The sequence below is a fragment of the Eumetopias jubatus genome, unplaced genomic scaffold (assembly GCF_037043125.1).
Source record: "Eumetopias jubatus isolate StellerSeaLion01/CBP00866 unplaced genomic scaffold, mEumJub1_p1.0 scaffold_4, whole genome shotgun sequence".
Classification (NCBI taxonomy): domain Eukaryota; kingdom Metazoa; phylum Chordata; class Mammalia; order Carnivora; family Otariidae; genus Eumetopias; species Eumetopias jubatus.
Genome location: NW_028274810.1, coordinates 97,634,360 through 97,655,545, shown reverse-complemented (window position 1 = coordinate 97,655,545; position 21,186 = coordinate 97,634,360). Strand labels below are relative to the sequence as shown.

The window sequence follows — 21,186 nt, the reverse complement described above, 5'->3', positions numbered from 1 at the left end:
GGCCTGAATCATAGTGGATTCAAATCCCAACTCTCCCACATGGGTAACTTTAAACAGCTACTTAATCTCTCCTTGCTTCACTGCTCTCATCTGTAAAATAGGTATAATAGTGGCATCTGCTTCATAGGGCTGCTCTGAGAATTAAATGAGTGACTACATGCAAATGCCTCCACATGGGCCTAGCACATCAGCACTAGAGTAATAGAATTAGTAATAGAATGTGATCATCTCAACTCATCCTCATAAAAGTACCCCAAGGATGATGCCTCTCACAGGGTGACAACACGAAAACAAGGTCCTTCTGGCCCTGCATTTGCGGTGGTTATTTTTGGTTTGATTTGCTTCTATGGGGTTGGTTTTGCTCCTGAAGAATCAGCTTCCCCCTTAAGGAGAGTATTTATACGCACAGCCTATCACCATGGAGACAGTCAACAGTAGGGAATCCAAGATCAAGTCACCTCTCCTTGGAGGCTGAAGATAGACTCTCGGGCCCATTTGTTTTGTGAAACTGGCAGAGTGTCATCATCTATACCCACTCAGAAGGGTGTCTGGAAAGATGAAAAAGACACCCTAAACTCAGCAACTGCGTAACATCTCCCCACTCCTGAAACCTGAAACTGTGGCAAGTCAAAAGACTCAGGGCAAACACTTACCATGCAGTTTTTGACTGCAGTAAGTCCACAGTCCTTCTCTACCCCAAGCTGGAAGGTCGAGAACAAGTATTCAACCCGAGTGCTCACTGGAAACTGGGTGGAAGAGAGAATGAAGGTAAGGAATGGGAGAAAGTGGACAGAGGGCTTGGGGTGGACTGGCAGGCAGAGATAGGAATGGGGTCATTACTATTTCCAAATTAAGGGTCACAGATGGTTACATCTTAAGAATGTGACATTAGGGTGTCTGTGCTCTTCATAGGGGAGTTACATTCAAGCAATCATCAAGGTCACCATTATATCTTGAAAATGGCATAGCAGAGGTGTCAATATAATTGTGCCTCAGCATTATTTTCAGCGGAGTGTTTCTAGGCTTCTGGTGTTCCCATCCCTAATTGCTCTGCACCTTGATTTGAAGAACATCTGCTATCTCTGGCCTGGCTCTTCCCAGAGTGGGGTACTTGCCAAGGCAGTCTTGCCACTCCCTGCACTGATGTCCAGTGATGACCTGCTGCTCTCTGACACCCATTCCACAACCTTGCCCTGCCTGTGAATTTCAGTTTTTACTTTCAAAACAGAACAAATGGGCTCTTGGTGTCCACATGTACTTTAAAGGCCAACACAAAAATATTTTGCCTGAATTGGCCTACTTGAAATTGAGTATCTTTATTTGTGGTGGCAATCAAGACTGAGTCACTTACATTTCTGCGGAGACATGGAGATATCCTCATGTCTTCTTGGGAAATGGGCAAGAGGACGATATACAATTGGCAATTTTGGTGGGAAAGGGTGGTGGTGACTTCTGAGAACTGGAAAAGGCTGTTTTTGGGGAGAACATTTGCATTCACCACCCCTCTGGCTAGATTTGGTCTGTGGCCATTGTTAGTTCTCATTGCACTTGGCCTTATTTGGGGAGCAGGTGTGTGTAAGAGAAGGTCCAAGGGCAAGAAGAACTGGCTGAGCAGTCCCTCCAGGCTCCTGTGGGCGAGATAGTACCCAAGGATACTATGGGTTGGTCCTACGCCTAGAAGAGATCATATGAAGAGAGCAGAGTTGGAGTGATATGAAAAACACAACAGACTAAGAAGCCCCAGCTCCTTACTCTGACACAGAAATACTTAAGAAACAACTATAGCCTAGCTAAAATAACTATAGAAGAGTTCTGAAAAGCAGTCAGAGGTCCACAGCAACCGAACAAATGCCCAATTTGAAAAAGTCACATTCAAAATGGTAGTAAATTCCATGGTATTTTTACTTGCTCTTTTCACATTTTCTCCTTAGAACAGCATGGTGTCATGTAAGAGAAGCAGTGGCTCAGCTCCCAGTTCCTTCCCTTGAACCCAGAAAGAGTGGAGCAACATTTTAATCTGTCTGGAGGCTGCTTGTGGGATTGGTCCCTCTGCTTTGCTTAACTCAGATTTCAGATAGGGAGAAGTGTCATAGTTCATGTTTCAGGCTAAGAAAAGCAGTTGAAAGCAGGGGTGGTTATAGCTGGTGAAAGCTTCTAGCGGACTACAGACCTGTGAAAGTCTGAGGCCGGAGATTACAGGTGGAGAAATGCAACAGAACATAAAAGACCTTGAGAAGAAGCAGGGGGAGACACTCTTTGGGAAATTAAGGCATTTTAAAGTAGCTGTGTATATAGACTAACTAAAAACGCACACACCGCACACCCACACACACCCACTCACACACACACACACACACACACACACACACACACACACACACACACACACACACAGGTTCAGGCAAGATGCATGCTCAGAAAACTCCTGAGAACTTAAGACTTCATTCACCCTGGAACATGTCCTGTTAGTTAGTGGAGATCTTCCCTTAAATGGACTGGACAAAAATCTTAAAACAACCACCTTGAATATGCATAAAGAGCTAAAAGAAAACATGAACAAAGAACTAAAGGAAATCAGGAAAATAATATATGAACAAAATGAGACTATCAATAAAAAATGGAAATTATAAAAAATCAAACAGAAATTATGGAGCTGAAAAATACAGTAACTACATTGAAAAAATTCACTAGAGGTGTTTCACAGTGGACTTGAATAGGCAGAAGAAAGAATCAGAGAACTTGAAGAGAGATCATTTGAAATTTTTGAGTCTGAGGAGACAAAAAAAGGAATAAAGAAATGAGAACAGAGTCTAAGGACTTACGGGTCACCATCATGCAGACCAGTATACACATTATGGGAGAAAAAAGAAAGGGGTAGAAAGAATATTTGAAGAAATAGTGGCTGAAAACTTCCTAAATTTGAAGACATGTGTTTACAAATCCAAGAATCTCTGTGAACTCCAGTAGGAAATATCCAAAGAGACACCCACAAAGACATATTATACTCAACCTGTTGAAAGTCAAAGACAAAAGAATTTGAAAGCAGCAAAATCAAAATGACATATCATGTACAAAGCAGCCTTTATAAGATTTTCAGTAGATTTCTCAGCAGAAACCTTACAGGCCAAAAGGGGGTGGGGTGATATATTTAAAGTGCTAAAAACAAAACAAAACAAAACAAACCATAACATTTATCCACTGAGAATACTATAGCTAGCAAAACCATCCTTCAAAAATGAAGGAGAAACTAAAGCACCCCCAGATAAACCAAAGCTGAAGGAGTTCATTACCACTAGGTCTGCGCTACAAGAAATGGAGCAATGCTAGACAGTAACTAAAAGCCATAAATGAAATAAAGACCTCTGGTAAAGGTAAACATATGGACAAATATAAAAACCACGATTGTTGTAATTTTGGTTTGTAACGCCACTATTTTTATAGGATTTAAAAAACAAATGCATAAAGATAATTATAAATCTATGTTAATGGGTACAAAATATATCAAGATGCAGTTTATGATGTCAGTAACATAAAATGGGAGATGGCAGGGCTGTAACGAAGCAAAGTTTTTATATATGAGCTAAGTCAAGTTGGTGTCCATTTAAATAGGTTGTTAAAAAGATTGTTATAACCTTAGGATGTTATGCGCAATCCCCATGATAACTACAAAGAAAATATGTCTAGAATATACACGAAAGGAAATGAGAAGGAAATAAAAACGTGTCATTGAAAATAATCAACTGAACACAAACAAAGGTAGTAATGGAGGAAATTAGGGACAAAAAAAATACTGTAAGAAAACAAATAACAAAATGGCAAAAGTAAGTCCTCCCCTGACAGTAATTACTTTAAATGTAAATAGATTAACCTTTCAATCAAAAGACATAGATTGGCAAAATGGTGGGGGGAAACCCAAAACCTACGACGCAACTATATGCCATCTATGAGACTGTCTTTAGATCTAAGGGCATGCATAGGTTGAAAAGGAAAGGACAGAAAAAGTTATCCATCCAAATAGCAACCAAAAGAGAGTGGGTTGGCTATACCAATATCATTTAAAAAATAGACTTTAAGTCAAAAATTGGTATAAGAGCCAAAGAAGGACAGTATATATTGAAGAAAGGATCATGAAGAAATAGAAAATCTGAATAGATCTATAACAAGTAAGAAACAAAAACACCTCTAAAAAACAAGTCCATAACTAGATGGCTTTACTGGTGAATTCTACTTAGCATTTGACTACTATAACATAAAAAAGGCCATATATGAAAAGCCACAGCTAACATCATACTCAATGGTAAAAGACCAAAAATCTTTTCCTCTAAGATCAGGAATAAGACAAGAATGTCTGCTTTGCCAGTTCTATTCAACATAGTATTAAAAGTTCTAGCCAGAGCAATTAGGCAAGAAAAAGAAATAAAAAGCATAGAAATTGGAAAGGAAGAAGTAAAATTATCTCTGTTTGCAGATGACAGGATCTTATATGTACCAAACCCTAGAGACCACACATACACAAACAAAAGAAACAAAAAACCCAGAAAAAAACTGTCAAAACTGATAAATGAATTTGGCAAAGTAGCAAGATACAAAAATCAACATGCAAAACTCGGTTGCATTTCTATACACTGACAATGAACTATCTAAAAGGGGGACTAAAAAAACAATTCTATTTATAATAGCACCAAAAAATTAAAATACTTAGGAATAAACTTAACCACAGAGGCAAAAGACTTATATAATGAAAACTACAAAATATTGTCAAAAGAAATAAAACACAATGTCAATAGATGGAAAGATGTCCTATGTTCATGGATTGGAAGACACAATATCGTTAAGATGTCATACTACCCGGGACGCCTGGGTGGCTCAGTCGGTTAAGCGGCTGCCTTTGGCCCAGGTCATGATTCCAGGGTCCTGGGATCGAGTCCCACATCAGGCTCCCTGCTTCTCTCTCTCTCTCTCTCCCCCTCTGCTTGTGCTCTCTCTGTCAAATAAATAAAATCTTAAAAAAAAAAAGATGTCATACTACCCAAAACGCAATCCCCAAAATCGATTTCCAGTTTCCAAATGGGAAATCAATGCAATCCTTATGATTTTTTTTTTTGCAGAAATTAAAAAATCCACCCTAAAATTCATTTGGAACCTCAAGAAACTGAATAACCAAAACGATCTTGAAAAGAAAAGAAGTACAAAGTTGGAGAATTCACATTCTCTGATTTCAAAAATTATTATAAAGCTATAGTAACCAAATATTGGGATACTGGCATAAAGGCAGACATATAAACAAATGGAACAAAATAAAGAGCTCAGAAGTAAGTCCTTACATATCTGGTTAAACGATTTAAACAGGGCTGGCAAGATCATTCAATGGTGAAAGGACAGTCTTTTCAACAAATGGTGCTGGGAAAACTGCATATCCAAATGTGAAAGAATGAAGTTGGACCCTTACCTTACACTACATATAAAAATTAATTCAAAATGGATCAAAAACCTAGATGTAAGACCTAAAACTGTAAAACTCTTAGAAGAAAACATAAGAAAAAAGCTTCATGACATTGAATTTGGTAGTGACTTTTTGTATAGGACACCGAAATCATAGATAACAAAAGAAAAAGAAATAGACAAATTGGACTTTCATCAAAATTGAAGACTTCTTTCATCAAAGAACACTGTCAACAGAGTGAAAAGGTAATTCATGGAATGGGATAAAATGTTTGCAAATATTATATATAATAAAGGATTAATATCCAAAATATATAAAGAACTCCTACAACTCAACAACAACAAAAAAACAAGCAATTAAAAATGGGGAAAAAAAACAAAGAAGACATCCAAATGGCCAAAAGACACATGAAAAAGTGCTCAACATCGCTCGGCATCAGGGAAATCCAAATCAAAACCTCAATGAGATACCACCTCACACCCGTCAGAATGGCTAAAATTAACAAGTCAGGAAATGACAGATGTTGGTGGGGATGCAGAGAAAGGGGAACCCTCCTACACTGTTGGTGGGAATGCAAGCTGGTGCAGCCACTCTGGAAAACAGTATGGAGGTTCCTCAAACAGTTGAAAATAGAGCTACCCTACGATCCAGCAATTGCACTACTGGGTATTTACCCCAAAGATACAAAGGTAGGGATCCGAAGGGGTATGTGCACCCCGATGTTTATAGCAGCAAGGTCCACAATAGCCAAACTGTGGAAAGAGACAAGATGTCCATCGACAGATGAATGGATGAAGAAGATGTGGTATATATACACCATGGAATATTATGCAGCCATCAAAAGGAATGAGATCTTGCCATTTGCAACGACGTGGATGGAACTGGAGGGTGTTATGCTGAGTGAAATAAGTCAATCAGAGAGAGACATGTATCATATGACCTCACTGATATGAGGAATTCTTAATCTTAGGAAACAAACTGAGGGTTGCTGGAGTGGTGGGGGGTGGGAGGGATGGGGTGGCTGGGTGATAGACGTTGGGGAGGGTATGTGCTACGGTGAGCGCTGTGAATTGTGCAAGACTGTTGAATCTCAGATCTGTACCTCTGAAACAAATAATGCAATATATGTTAAGAAAAAAAAAAGAAGAAGATAGCAGGAGGGGAAGAATGAAGGGGAGTAAGTCGGAGGGGGAGACGAACCATGAGAGATGATGGACTCTGAAAAACAAACTGAGGGTTCTAGAGGGGAGGGGGGTGGGGGGATGGGTTAGCCTGGTGATGGGTATTAAAGAGGGCACGTTCTGCGTGGAGCACTGGGTGTTATGCACAAACAATGAATCATGGAACACTACATCAAAAACTAATGATGTAATGTATGGTGATTAACATAACAATAAAAAAATTTAAAGAAAAAAATGGGGAAAAAACCTGAACAGATATTCCTCCAAGTTATGCAAATGGCCAATAAGCACATGAAAAGATGCTCAACATCACTAGTCATTAGGGAAAAGCAAATCAAAACCATAAGATACCACTTCACACCCATTAGGATGGTTATGATAAAAAAAAAAGAAAGAAGAAGAAGAAAGTAGCAGTGTTGGTGAGGATGTGAAGAAACTGGAACACTTGTGCATGATTAGCGGGAATGTAAATGGGGCAGCTGCTGTGGCAGACAGTATGGCAGTTGTTAAAAGCATTAAACATAGGGGCGCCTGGGTGGCTCAGATGGTTACGCATCTGTCTTCGGCTCAGGTCATGATCTCAGGGTCCTGGGATCAAGCCCCACATCGGGCTCCCAGCTCAGTGGGGAGCCTGCTTCTCCCTCTCCTTCTGTCATTCCCTCCATTTGTGCTCTCTGACTCTATCTCTCTGTCAAATAAATAAATAAATAAATCTTAAAAAGAAAAACATTAAACATAGAATGACCATATGACCCAGCAATTCCGTTTCTGGGTTTACACCCAAAAGAACTGAAAGCAGGATTTTGAAGAGAGATCTTCATACATCCATGTTTGTAGCAGCATTATTCACAGTAGCCAAAAGGTAGAATGGATAAGCAAAATGTAGGATATGCCTACGGTAAAATATTACTCAGCCTTTAAAAGGAAGAAAATTCTTACACATGCTACCATGTAGATAAACCTCAAAGACACCATGTTAAGTGAAATAAGCCAGGCGTGGAAAGACAGATACTGTATGATTCCACTTGTATGAAATACCTGGAGTAGTCAAATTCATAGAGACAGAAAATAGAATGGTGGGTGCCATGGGCAGAGGGCGGGAGCCATTTAATGGGTTCAGAGTTTTAGTTTGAGAAGATGAAGAAGTCTTGGAGACAGGTGATGATGATGGTTGCATAACCATATAAGTGTACTCAATGCTACTGAACTGTAGATGTAAAAATGGTTAAAATGGTAAATTTTGTTATGTCTATTTTACCACAATAAATTTTTTAAAAAATGAACCAGGAGGGCGCCTGGGTGGCTCAGTTGGTTAAGCGACTGCCTTCGGCTCAGGTCATGATCCTGGAGTCCCGGGATCGAGTCCCGCATCGGGCTCCCTGCTCAGCAGGGAGTCTGCTTCTCCCTCTGACCCTCTTCCCTCTCGTGCTCTCTGTCTCTCATTCTCTCTCTCTCAAATAAATAAATAAAATCTTAAAAAAAAAATGAACCAGGAAACATAATATAATGGGGCGGAGTGGGGGAAGAGTGGAACCGGGAAGAGGTGAGGAAAACAAAGAAGAAAAAGAGAGGAAGGAGGCAAGCAGGAGCGGGGAGCAGGGAGAGAGAAGACAAAGGGCACAGGTGCAGAAGGTGAGAAGTGGTCAGGCGACACAAGTAACAGCTTTCCTGAGGTGTGGGATGCCAAGTGCCTGAGCACGGTCCTTTCCAAGCTCTGGAAGGGAGGGGGCAAAATTAAGCTTGCATTGTGAGGATGCCCTGGGCTCTGTGTCTACCCTTTCTCTGCTCAGCTTTCCCTAGCCCAGGAGGGAAAGGGATGCTGCAGCAGTGGGAGAAGCTGCATCACAGAAGTTACCCTGACCATTTCATCTTTCAGTTCACCAAAGCCACGGAGAAAACACCTCAGTGCGTTTACAGAAAAGAGTACGTCCCCTTCCCAGGCCACAGACCAGACCAGATCTCCAGGTGTTATGGCAAGAGGAGAATTGAGGTAAGAGGGAGTGGGGTCCCCACGCCCAGGCCTGGGCTTCCCCCAGTGCTCAGGAGCCACCACCTGCCAGCTTCTTCTAAGCTCAGTTCCCCCCAGGGGACACAGGAGTTGTCTTGTGAGCACTCTCCCCAACCCAGGGGCTGCAGATGGCGTCCACCTTTATTTACAATCTGCCAAATCTCAAACTGGTAGCATCCCCACCCCCCCACCCTGTATCCCAGCACTGTCCTGGATCATTTCCCAGTTCCTCCAGGTTCTCCCAACAGGATGTAGGCAAAGGGTGTGGGAAATAAACAAGCAAGGTAAATACTGAGTTAAGGGGAACATAGAAGTCACATAAGGTCCTCCAAAAGCAAGTAGCGGTGATGCTTGGATGACAGTATTTTGTATCATCTATGCCTCAGCTTCCTGTTCTTTTGTATAAAAAGTCAGGGACCATTCTGCCCTCTCTCACTCATTGAGTGCATGCCCTTGTGTTGCAGGTCCCCGGAGCAGAAAGCAGGGCACTGCGACCTCAGGACATGTCCCCCCACCCGCACCCCCCAACCCCATACCTGCCTAAACTCAGGGTGGGGGCACAGAGTGAGGGGTGGGCACTGTCAGAATGGGAGCATTTTGGAGCTGGAAGGGTTCCAAGAGATTGTTCAGCTCAGCACCCTCACTTGCAGATAAAAGGCGCCCCGGGTGTGGTGAATGTCTTGTCCAAAACTGTGTAGCTGGTTGGTAAGAGACTAAGCAGGTGGCTGATCTGTAACTCAAGCAAGTATCCTCACATCCCTCTTCATTATCTGCTGGAGTGGACTCTGTCTTCTGCATTTGGGAGTCATCTCTGTATAAACAGCACCACATTTTCAGCTCTGTGTTGGCATCCCTGGATTGCACGGATATCCCTGGAGTACACTGGCATCCGCAGACGATGCTGACCCTCTGGGGCTGCTAATCGTTGCCATTAGTGTGCACTGAAGACCGAAATGCATGTTCATAGAAAGAAGTCAAAATAAGAACCCATGATCTGGGGTTCCTGGTCCCCAATCATCAATATATATGAGGTACTTAGCCTAGTTCTCAATACACATTCATGCCCTTCTTAAAGACTTTTGGACTCATTACAAACCCTGATGAAGAGATAACCACACACACATGCACACACACACACACACACACACACACACAATCTGGTTAAGGGGCCCCTGGGTAGCTCACTCACTTAAGCATCTGATTCTTGATTTTTTGCTCAGGTCATGATCTCGAGGTCATGAGATCCAGCCCGGAGTTGGGCTCTGCGCTTGGCTGGGAATCTGCTTGGGGATTCTCTCTCTTCCTCTCCCTCTGCCCCTCCCCCTGCTCTCTTTCTGTCTCTCTGAAATAACAAATAAATAAATCCTTATGTAATCTGGTTAAAATTAAGAAGCCCTCTACCAACATATACACAAAATAGAACCAAACAATCCGATATCCATTTCCAAGGACTCTGTTCAAATCTCCTGCTTCTGTGCGGGGACCCTGGACATAGTGCTGCCCCACACAGCTGCTTCAACCCATCAGCTCTTTCGGGTACTTCCTCCTGCTCTTCCTCCTAGGACAGCCAGCTCCCATCCCCACTTCACATGTCCTCATTCTTAGACAAATGCATACCTACTCTTTCAACTGACTATGGATTGATGGGATTAGCATTTCCCAGAGAGGACCCCCCTTTCTGTGCTTTTCCATTAGGCAGGTATATTCGTCACATTTTTTTTTTTTGATGTAGTGTTCCATGATTCATTGTTTGTGCATAACACCCAGTGCTCCACACAGAACGTGCCCTCTTTAATACCCATCACCAGACTAACCCATCCACCCACCCCCCTCCCCTCTAGAACCCTCAGTTTGTTTTTCAGTGTCCATCATCTCTCATGGTTTGTCTCCCCCTCCGATTTACCCCCATCCATTCTTCCCCTCCTGCTATCTTCTTTTTTTTTTCTTAACATATATTGCATTATTTGTTTCAGAGGTACAGATCTGTGATTCAACAGTCTTGCACAATTCACAGCGCTCACCATAGCACATACCCTCCCCAGTGTCCAATCACCCAGCCACCCCATCCCTCCCACCCCCCCCCCCCCACTGCAGCAAAACTCAGTTTGTTTCCTGAGATTGAGAATTCCTCATATCGGTGAGGTCATATGATACATGCCTTTCTCTGATTGACTTATTTCACTCAGCATAACACCCTCCAGTTCCATCCACGTCGTTGCAAATGGCAAGATCTCATTCCTTCTGATGGCTGCATAATATTCCATGGTGTATATATACCACCTCTTCTTTATCCATTCATCTGTCAATGGACATCTTGTCTCTTTCCACAGTTTGGCTACTGTGGACCTTGCTGCACATACCCCTTCGGATCCCTACATTTGTATCTTTGTGGTAAATACCCAGTAGTGCAATTGCTGGAACGTATGGTAGCTCTATTTTCAACTTTTTGAGGAACCTCCATATTGTTTTCCAGAGGGGTTGCACCAGCTTGCATTCCCACCAACAGTGTAGGAGGGTTCCCCTTTCTCCACATCCCCGCCAACATCTGTTATTTCCTGACTTGTTAATTTTAGCCATTCTGACTGGTGTGAGGTGGTATCTCATTGAGGTTTTGATTTGGATTTTCCTGATGCCGAGCAGTGTTGAGCACTTTTTCATGTGTCTGTTGGCCATTTGGATGTCTTCTTTGGAAAAATGTCTGCTCATGTCTTCTGCCCATTTCTTGATTGGATTATTTGTTTTTTGGGTGTTGAGTTTGATAAGTTCTTTATAGATTTTGGATCCTAGCCCTTTATCTGATGTCATTTGCAAATATTTTCTCCCATTCTGTCGGTTGTCTTTTGGTTTTGTGGACTGTTTCTTTTGCTGTGCAAAAGCTTTTTATCTTGATGAAATCCCAATAGTTCATTTTTGCCCTTGCTTCCCTTGCCTTTGGCGATGTTTCTAGGAAGAAGTTGCTGCGGCTGAGGTCGAAGAGGTTGCTGCCAGTGTTCTCCTGTAGGATTTTGATGGACTCCTGTCTCACGTTTAGGTCTTTCAACCATTTGGAGTCTATTTTTTGTGTGGTGTAAGGAAATGGTCCAGTTTCATTCTTCTGCATGTGGCTGTCCAATTTTCCCAACACCATTTGTTGAAGAGACTGTCTTTTTTCCATTGGACATTCTTTCCTGCTTTGTCAAAGATGAGTTGACCATAGAGTTGAGGGACCATTTCTGGGCTCTCTATTCTGTTCCATTGATCTATGTGTGTGTTTTTGTGCCAGTCCCATACTGTCTTGATGATGACGGCTTTGTAATAGAGCTGGAAGTCCGGAATTGTGATGCCGCCAGCTTTGCTTTTCTTTTTCAAGATTCCTCTGGCTATTTGGTGTATTTTCTGGTTCCATACAAATTTTAGGATTATTTGTTCCATTTCTTTGAAAAAAGTGGATGGCATTTTGATGGGGATTCCATTGAATGTGTAGATTGCTCTAGGCAGCATTGACATCTTTACAATATTTGTTCTTCCAATCCATGAGCATGGGATGTTTTTCCATTTCTTTGTGTCTTCCTCAATTTCTTTCATGAGTATTTTATAGTTTTCTGAGTACAGATCCTTTGCCTCTTTGGTTAGATTTATTCCTAGGTATCTTATGGTTTTGGGTGCAATTGTAAATGGGATCGACTCCTTGATTTCTCTCTCTTCTGTCTTGTTGTTGGTGTATAGGAATGCCACTGATTTCTGTGCATTGATTTTATATCCTGTTACTTTACTGAATCCTGTATGAGTTCTAGCAGTTTTGGGGTGGAGTCTTTTGGGTTTTCCACATACAGTATCATATCATCTGCAAAGAGTGAGAGTTTGACTTCCTCTTTGCTGATTTAGATGCCTTTCATTTCTTTTTGTTGTCTGATTGCTGTGGCTAGGACTTCTAATACTCTGTTGAATAGCAGTGGTGAGAGTGGACATCCCTGCCGCGTTCCTGACCTTAGGGGGAAAGCTCTCAGTTTTTCCCATTGAGAATGATATTCGCTGTAGGTTTTTCATAGATGGCTTTTATGATATTGAGGTATGTACCCTCTATCCCTATACTCTGAAGAGTTTTGATCAAGAAAGGTTGCTGTACTTTGTCAAATGCTTTTTCTGCATCTATTGAGAGGATCATATGATTCTTGTTCTTTCTTTTGTTAATGTATTGTATCACGTTGATTGATTTGCGGATGTTGAACCAACCTTGCAGCCCAGGGATAAATCCCACTTGGTCGTGGTGAATAATCCTTTTAATGTACTGTTGGATCCTATTGGCTAGGATTTTGGTGAGAATTTTTGCATCTATGTTCATCAAGGATATTTGTCTGTAATTCTCCTTTTTGATGGGGTCTTTGTCTGGTTTTGGGATCAAGGTAATGGTGGCCTCATAAAATGAGTTTGGAAGTTTTCCTTCCATTTCTATTTTTTGGAACAGTTTCAGAATAGGTATTAATTCTTCTTTAAATGTTTGGTAGAATTCCCCTGGGAAGCCATCTGGCCCTGGGCTTTTGTTTGTTGGGAGATTTTTGATGACTGCTTCAATTTCCTTAGTGGTTATAGGTCTGTTCAGGTTTTCTATTTCTTCCTGGTTCAATTTTGGTAGTTGATACACCTCTAGGAATGCACCCCTTTCTTCCAGGTTATCTAATTTGCTGCCATAGGGTTGCTCATAATATGTTCTTATAATTGTTTGTATTTCCTTGGTGTTGGTTGTGATCTCTCCTCTTTCATTCATGATGTTGTTGATTTGGGTCATTTCTCTTTTCTTTTTGATCAGTCTGGCCAGGGGTTTATCAATCTTGTTAATTCTTTCAAAGAACCAGCTCCTAGTTTCGTGGATCTGTTCTACTGTTCTCTTGGTTTCTATTTCATTGATTTCTGCTCTGATCTTTATTATTTCTCTTCTCCCGCTGGGTTTAGGCTTTATTTGCTGTTTTTTCTCTAGCTCCTTTAGGTGTAGGGTTAGGCTGTGTATTTGAGACCTTTCTTGTTTCTTCAGAAAGGCTTGTATTGCTGTATACTTTCCTCTCAGGACTGCCTTTGCTGCATCCCAAGGATTTTGAACAGTTGTGTTTTCATTTTCATTGGTTTCCATGAATTATTTTAATTCTTCTTTAATTTCCTGGTTGACCCATTCATTCTTTAGTAGAATGCTCTTTAGCCTCCATGTATTTGAGTTCTTTCCGACTTTCCTCTTGTGATTGAGTTCTAGTTTCAAAGCATTGTGTTCTGAAAATATGCAGGGAATGATCCCAATCTTTTGATACCGGTTGAGACCTGATTTGTGACCTAGGATGTGATCTATTCTGGAGAATGTTCCATGGGCACTAGAGAAGAATGTGTATTCCGTTGCTTTGGGATGGAATGTTCTGAATATGTCTCTGAAGTCCATTTGGTCCAGTGTGTCATTTAAAGTCTTTACTTCATTGTTGATATTTTGCTTAGATGATCTGTCCATTTCAGTCAGGGGGGTGTTAAAGTCCCCCACTATTATTGTATTGTTGTCAATGTGTTTCTTTGCTTTTGTTATTAATTGCCTTATATAATTGGCTGTTCCCATGTTAGGGGCATAGATATTTACAATTGTTAGATCTTCTTGTTGCATAGACCCTTTATGTAGGATATAGTGTCCTTCCTCATCTCTTATTACAGTCTTTGTTTTAAAATCTAATTTGTCTGATATAAGGATTGCCACCCCAACTTTCTTTAGGTGTCCATTAGCATGGTAAATGGCTTTCCACCCCCTCATTTTCAATGTGGGGGTGTCTTTGGGTCTAAAATGAGTCTCTTGCAGACAGCATATCGATGGGTCTTGTTTTTTAATCCAATCTGATAGCCTGTGTCTTTTCATTGGGGCATTGAGCCCATTTACATTCAGGGTAACTATTGAAAGATAGGAATTTAGTGCCATTGTATTGCCTGTAAGGTGACTGTTACTGTATATTGTCTGTGTTCCTTTCTGGTCTATGCTGCTTTTAGGCTCTCTCTTTGCTTAGAGGACCCCTTTCAATATTTCTTCGAGGGCTGGTTTCGTGTTTGCAAATTCCTTTAGTTTTTGTTTGTCCTGGAAGCTTTTTATCTCTCCTTCTCTTTTCAATGACAGCCTAGCTGGATATAGTATTCTTGGCTGCATATTTTTCTTGTTTAGTGCTCTGAAGATATCGTGCCAGTCCTTTCTGGCCTGCCAGGTCTCTGTGGATCGGTCTGTTGCCAATCTAATGTTTCTACCATTGTAGGTTACAGTTCTCTTCTCCTGAGCTGCTTTCAGGATTTTCTCTTTGTCTCTGAGACTCGTAAGTTTTACTATTAGATGTCGGGGTGTTGACCTATTTTTATTGATTTTGAGAGGGGTTCTCTGTGCCTCCTGGATTTTGATGCCTGTTTCCTCCCCACATTAGGGAAGTTCTCTGCTACAATTTGCTCCAATATACCTTCTGCCCCCCTCTCTCTTTCTTCTTCTGGGATCCCAATTATTCTAATGTTGTTTCGTCTTTATTATCGATTATCTCTCAAATTCTGCCCTCGTGATCCAGCGGTTGTTTATCTCTCTTTTTCTCAGCTTCTTTATTTTCCATCATTTGGTCTTCTATATCACTGATTCTCTCTTCTGCCTCATTTATCCTAGTAGGTAGTGCCCCCATTTTTGATTGCACCTCACTAATAGCCTTTTTGATTTCGACTTGGTTAGATTTTAGTTCTTTTATTTCTCCAGAAAGGGTTTCTCTAATAACTTCCATGCTTTTTTCAAGCCCAGCTAGTATCTTTAAAATCATGATTCTGAACTCTAGGTCTAACATCGTACTAATGTCCGTATTGAGTAGGTCCCTGGCAGACGGTACTACCTCTTGTTCTCTTTGTTGAGATGATTTTTTTTCATCTTGTCATTTTGTCCAGAGGAGAACAGATGAATGAGAGAACAAAACGCTAACAGGTGAACAAAGTCCCCAGAAAATATACTCTAAACAAATCAGAAAAGACCTGAAACCAGGGGAAAAGAAGGGGAAGAAAGAAAAAAGAAAGAGAAAAAAAAAGAGAGAGAAAGAAAAAGATAAAAACAAAAACAAAAGAAAACAGAATATGATCAGGCTGGTGCATAGATCAGTGCCACACACTAGATTTTGGGTGTATTTTGGTCTGTTAGAAGAAAGTGCCTCCTAAAATTTTAAAGAAAGAAAGACTTAAATATGTACAAAATAAGGGTTGATATGATGAAGGGATGGCAGATGACTGTAAAGATGAAAATTATAAAAAATTTTTAAAAAGGAATTGATAAGAAGGTGTTTGAAAAAAGAAAGAAGAGGATAAAGAAAAAGGAAAGAAAGAAAAAAAGGGGGAGAGAATGTGATCAGGCAGGAGACTAGAACAAAGCCATACACTAGAGATTTAAGGTACATTTTGATATGTTAGAAGGAACTGTATCTCAAAATTTTAAAGAGAGAACCACTTATATATATATGCCAAAAATAAGGGTAACTACTATGAAGGGATAGAATATGACTCTAAAAATGAAAAATAAAATTTTTTTTTAAAAAAAGGGATTGAGGGGCGCCTGGGTGGCTCAGTTGGTTCAGCGACTGCCTTCGGCTCAGTTCATGATCCTGGAGTCCCGGGATCCAGTCCCACATCGGGCTCCCTGCTCGGCGGGGAGTCTGCTTCTCCCTCTGACCCTCTTCCCTCTCGTGCTCTCTCTCTCTCATTCTCTCTCTGTCAAATAAATAAACAAAATCTTTAAAAAAAAATTAAAAAAGGGATTGATAAGATGTTGGTTAAAAAAGGGAAAAAGAAAAATTCAAAAAAAAAGACAGTTAAAAAAATTAACTTTGAAAGACTAATGAATCATGGTAAAAAAGCCATGAATTCTATGTGCAGTATTCCCCTAGCGCTGGAGTTCTCCCGTTCTCCTTGATCGGTAAACTTGGTCTTGGCTTGCTGGCTGTTCGTGCTGATCTTCTGGGGGAGGGGCCTGTTGCCGTGGTTCCCAAATGTCTTTGCCGGAGGTGGAACCTCCCCGCCCTTGTTGGTCCGGGCTAAGCAGTCTGCTCAGGTTTGCTCTCAGGAGATTTTGTTCCCTGCAAGCTCTCGGTACAGCTTTGGAGGACCAGGGTGACAATGGTGGCCTCCCAATCTCCACCCAGAGGAGCCGAGAACTCGTGGCCCCGCTCCTCAGTGCGCCCCAGAGAAAAGCAGTCACTCCCTTGTCCCCCGTCTCCGGCCGCACTCCGTGCTCACCCGGCCTGTGACCGAGCGTTTCTATCTCTGGCACCGGACCCCGTGTGGAGTCTCCAAACCCAGCAGATCCCTGCGGTGCGTTCCCGCGCCGCTCCTCCCGGGGGAGGAAGGGGAGTCTCCCTGGCTCTGCCGCTTGTTGGGTCCCTGCTGGAGGAGCAGTGGCCCGACTGGGCCGCGGATCACAGTTTATGGCAACCCCGAGCTGAGAGCCCGCGCCTCGGCTCCGTCTCTGCAGCCGGCTTCCCCGCTCCGATCCCTGGGAGCTCTGCCGCACTCAGGCACCCCCGGTCTTTCTGTGACCCCGAGGGTCCTGAGACCACACTGTCCCGCGAGGGTTCCACCCCCTGCTTAGCCACTGAAGCAACGTCCCTCCGCGGAGCCAACTTCTAAAAGTTCCGATTTTGTGCTCCGCGGCTCTAGCACTTGCCAGAAGCGGCCGACGGAGGCCCCCTCCCCCGCCGTCTATCCTCCCAATATCGCCTCGGATTCACTTCCCCGCACGTCCTACCTTCCAGAAAGTGGTTGCTTTTCTGTTCAGAGAGTTGTTGCTATTCTTTTCCTCGATCTCCTGTTGAGTTTGTAGGTGTTCAGAATGGTTTGATCCCTATCCAGCTGAATTCCTGAGACCAGACGAAATCCAGGTCTCCTCCTCCTCCGCCATCTTGCTCCCTTCCCCTCTTTGCATTTTTTATGTTCTGAATTTTAGATGGTTTGACATCCTAGGGGCCATGCTAATCCTGGACAGACGGCCCTCCCAGGGCTGGCTAGTTCCTACAGACAGTAAACAGCTTGCCTGGAAGCACGCCTTTGGGATACAAACCAACCAATCCAGAGCCCATACCCCAACCACCTCTTTTATGTTCACATGCCAAGTCAATATCCCTTTGCCTTAAATCACTCCAGGGCCAGGCACCAATAACCGGAAGCATGTCTTTAGCTGAAATCAAACTCTGCAATCCTAAACTTCTCAAACTTGCTTACCCTGTCTCACCTTGTTCCTTCCCTTGGAAAACACATGGAGGTCCTGGGCCATGCTCTCTCTTTCTCCTGCTCCTTCTTCGACGCTGGTGCTTCCCTATGTGGTCCTGTGTGGTGCCCCCTCCTCTCGGGAATTGAAAGTAATAAACTTTTTTTTTTAAGATTTTATTTATTTATTTGACAGAGAGAGACACAATGAGAGCAGGAACACAAGCAGGGGGAGTGGGAGAGGGAGAAGCAGGCTTCCCGCAGAGTAGGGAGCCCGATGTGGGGTTCGATCCCAGGACCCTGAGATCATGACCTGAGCCGAAGGCAGATGCTTAACGACTGAGCCATCCAGGCGCCCCAGTAATAAACTTTCTAAATCGTTTTTTTCCAAGGCAGTTGTCTCTCTGTCACCTGATCATACCTGATCAAAACAAAAATCTCAGGTTCATCATCAAGACAGCAGGGCCGTGCCCCAAGCCAAGAAGAACAGCAAGAAAATCCCTTTCTCCTTTCTCTGCTGTGATGCCTTCTCAGTACTTCCCTGGGTTCATGGGAACCCCTCCAACTTGCTTTCCCTGGCACTGGACCTGTACCAGCGGCACCTGGTGATGTGGATCTTGGGAACCCCTGCCTAATGTCTGTGCCTGACCCCTTCGTCTCCCTTTGGCATTGTGATCTGACTTATTTATGGAACCACCACTTGAAATATTATGTGCACCTGGCATTTCCAGACCAGAGCAGACACAGACCTCCCTGTCTGCTCCAGACAAGAGGACAGGCATGGAAATCCACATTATCCTCCCCTGTAAATCAGCCCAGTCCTCCAAGATTCCCTTCCAGGGCCAAGAGGATTTTCTTCGGAAAGGCACTGTTGCAGGCAAACATCCCAGAGTAAGGAGGACATGGCTTTCTTGTTGTAAATAACTCCTACTAAAGAAATCACTCCTCGAGTTTCCAGCCAAGGGAGCCATAAATCCCTTGCAGGAGAAGGCAATTTATGGAGCGTTCTCTGACTCTTCCCATAGTAACTGATTGAAATACAAGGTGCACATGTGATGCTCGGTATTCAACGCCTTTCACTGGCCATGGCAATAGGCACATGGCAATAGGCACCTGGAGACACATCAGAGGGTGTAATTTCAGATCACAAGGGCAGCAGTGAGATGGGTCTGTCTCTTCCTATTCAGCTGGGTGTCCTGCCTTTCATTTTAATGTGTCCCCGTAGCCCATTCTAGGGATGAATTGACTTGGCATGCGTTGGGGGCTCCCAGACAGAGAACTGACTGCCGAGAAGCTGGGATGTGTGTGTGAAGGTGAGCTGTGTCCCGGTGGGCCAGACAACTGTGTCTCCCAGGTGGCGGCCCCGGGGGGCTCAGGCAATAACACTCGCCATCAACTTCACACACCTCCGAGGCGGCAGCTTCTGCCTCCGTCTGCCGCCATGTGGATGCCTTGCTCCGATCGGTTAACACGCCCACTGTGTCTGTCCCTCCAGGGGCTCCCGTACAAACACCTGATCACGCACCACCAGGAGCCCTCCCACCGCCATCTGATCAGCACCTATGATGACCATTACAACCGGCACAATTACAACCCCGGCCTGCCCCCACGACGTACCTGGAGTGGACATAAGATGCTGTGGCTCCCAGAGAAATCCGACTTCGTCCTTCTCGGTATTCGTATAATTCAGGATTTCGCACTGTGCTGGGCGGTAAGGGGTCCACAGCTGCCCTAGGGCTGTGGATGCTGAAAGACTCACACAGAGAGCATTAGTGTGACCCGAGAGGGGGGAGAATCCTATTGACCCGCAAGGCTGCTGTTTGCCACGGAGGTGATATTTGCTGTGTGGAGAAGCCCTCACCTGTGCGCCATGCCGGTCTGGGTTTACTGGGAGCACGGGTGGCAGGAACAGCCTCACTGCCCTCAGATCCATCATTTGCATAAACAGTGATGACTGGTGCATAGCACCTGGGGGACACAGGAGTGACAAACAGGGAGGAATTCCTGCCCTTGGGAGAGTTGTCATTCCAGTGTGTCCCAGATAAGACACTGTTAATGGATAACTTAAGATCTGGCAAGTAAAATCATTCTGAACCACCATATATGTGCCATGAAGCAAAGACACCAGGTAAGGAACACAAAGTGAGGCAGGTATTTATGAATCTCCTTTGGGTGGAATGATGAGGGATGGTCTTTCTGGAAGACAGAGTTGAGTTGAGAAGGAGGGAGCCATATAGGAATTGGGGGGGTGGGGGAGAATTCCAGGGGAGGAAATAGCAAGTGAAGATGCTCCGCAGCAGGAAGAGCACTTCGGGGCTCATAGGCCACCAAGAGGAGTGTGGATTTTGTCCTTCCAGCAGCAACAGGACTTTGAAGGGATTTTTGTTAAGAGAGTGCCTTGATCTGATTTACATTTCAAGCTACCCTCCTTCTTTGCATCCAACTTTTTGTACTCCCTACATTCAATGCTAAGGGACCTGCTTCTGATGCTGAGTGGCTTGTCACTCTGCATTACTTTTGCAAGGGTTTCTCCTAGGGATCAGTCTCACAAGCCTGCATTGCACCCTTCCCTGCTAGGGTAGGACAGCCCCACAGGAGCCAGCAGGCCACCCTCCACCAGTCGAGGGGCTGACTTTTCCGAGGCCTATGTAGCAGCGCCTGGTTCCTCCTGAGCACGCGGGGAGCCTGCCCCACCCTGAGCCAACACTCCTGCAAGCCCTTCTTCCCTCCGGAGCCAGCCTCGGTCCCGGATATTGCAGCCCTGGAAAACACATTCTTCTGGCAGGTCCACGCCCCATTCACCCAGACCCTGGTTTCTTTTGCAGCTCCCCCTACAAACTATGGACTCTATGAAGGGCTGCAGCAGAGATGGCTCGCACCCAAGGCTGCCCCGAGGGAGAGCATTTACACCTCGTCATACCCCAGACCACCACTCTATGCTTTGTCCCGGCGGGAACATGCCATCCCCGTCCCTCCCCCTCGTCTGCACCCTGTCCCACGCTTCTGAGAGCTGCCAGGCCACGGGCAGTGCAGGCAGAGCCAACCGGAGCCCCACTGTGCTGTCCGACTGGCCAGGCAGCAGGCAGCCTGCAGACACACCCAGAGTTTTAAATCCAGCCCCGCCGAGGGGCCCTTAGAATCATGGTCTGTGTTTGAAGGTTTCCGCCCCTCCTCCAAACCCTCAGGCTCCTTTCTTTTCCATCCCACAAGTAAAGCTCTTTGACAGAATGGAGTGTCATGTATATGCAGAATTGTGCAGAATGGCAGAAGGCCCTCTTCCTTGTTTCACATGAGGGGAAACTGAGGCCCAGAAAGGTAACATGATTCCTGCAAGTTCTCACAGTGGGGTA

The 21,186-nt window shown here is 43.9% G+C and overlaps 1 protein-coding gene across 1 annotated transcript; it reads left to right on the top strand.

Annotated features, from left to right (window-relative positions):
* Positions 1 to 654: 654 nt before the first annotated feature.
* CFAP107 (cilia and flagella associated protein 107) lies at positions 655 to 20,843 on the top strand. Its single transcript, XM_028108322.1, has 4 exons — positions 655 to 768; positions 8,501 to 8,614; positions 19,332 to 19,509; positions 20,662 to 20,843. Exons 1-4 carry the CDS (start codon positions 655 to 657, stop codon positions 20,841 to 20,843), a joined length of 588 nt encoding a protein of 195 aa, XP_027964123.1.
* Positions 20,844 to 21,186: the final 343 nt, after the last annotated feature.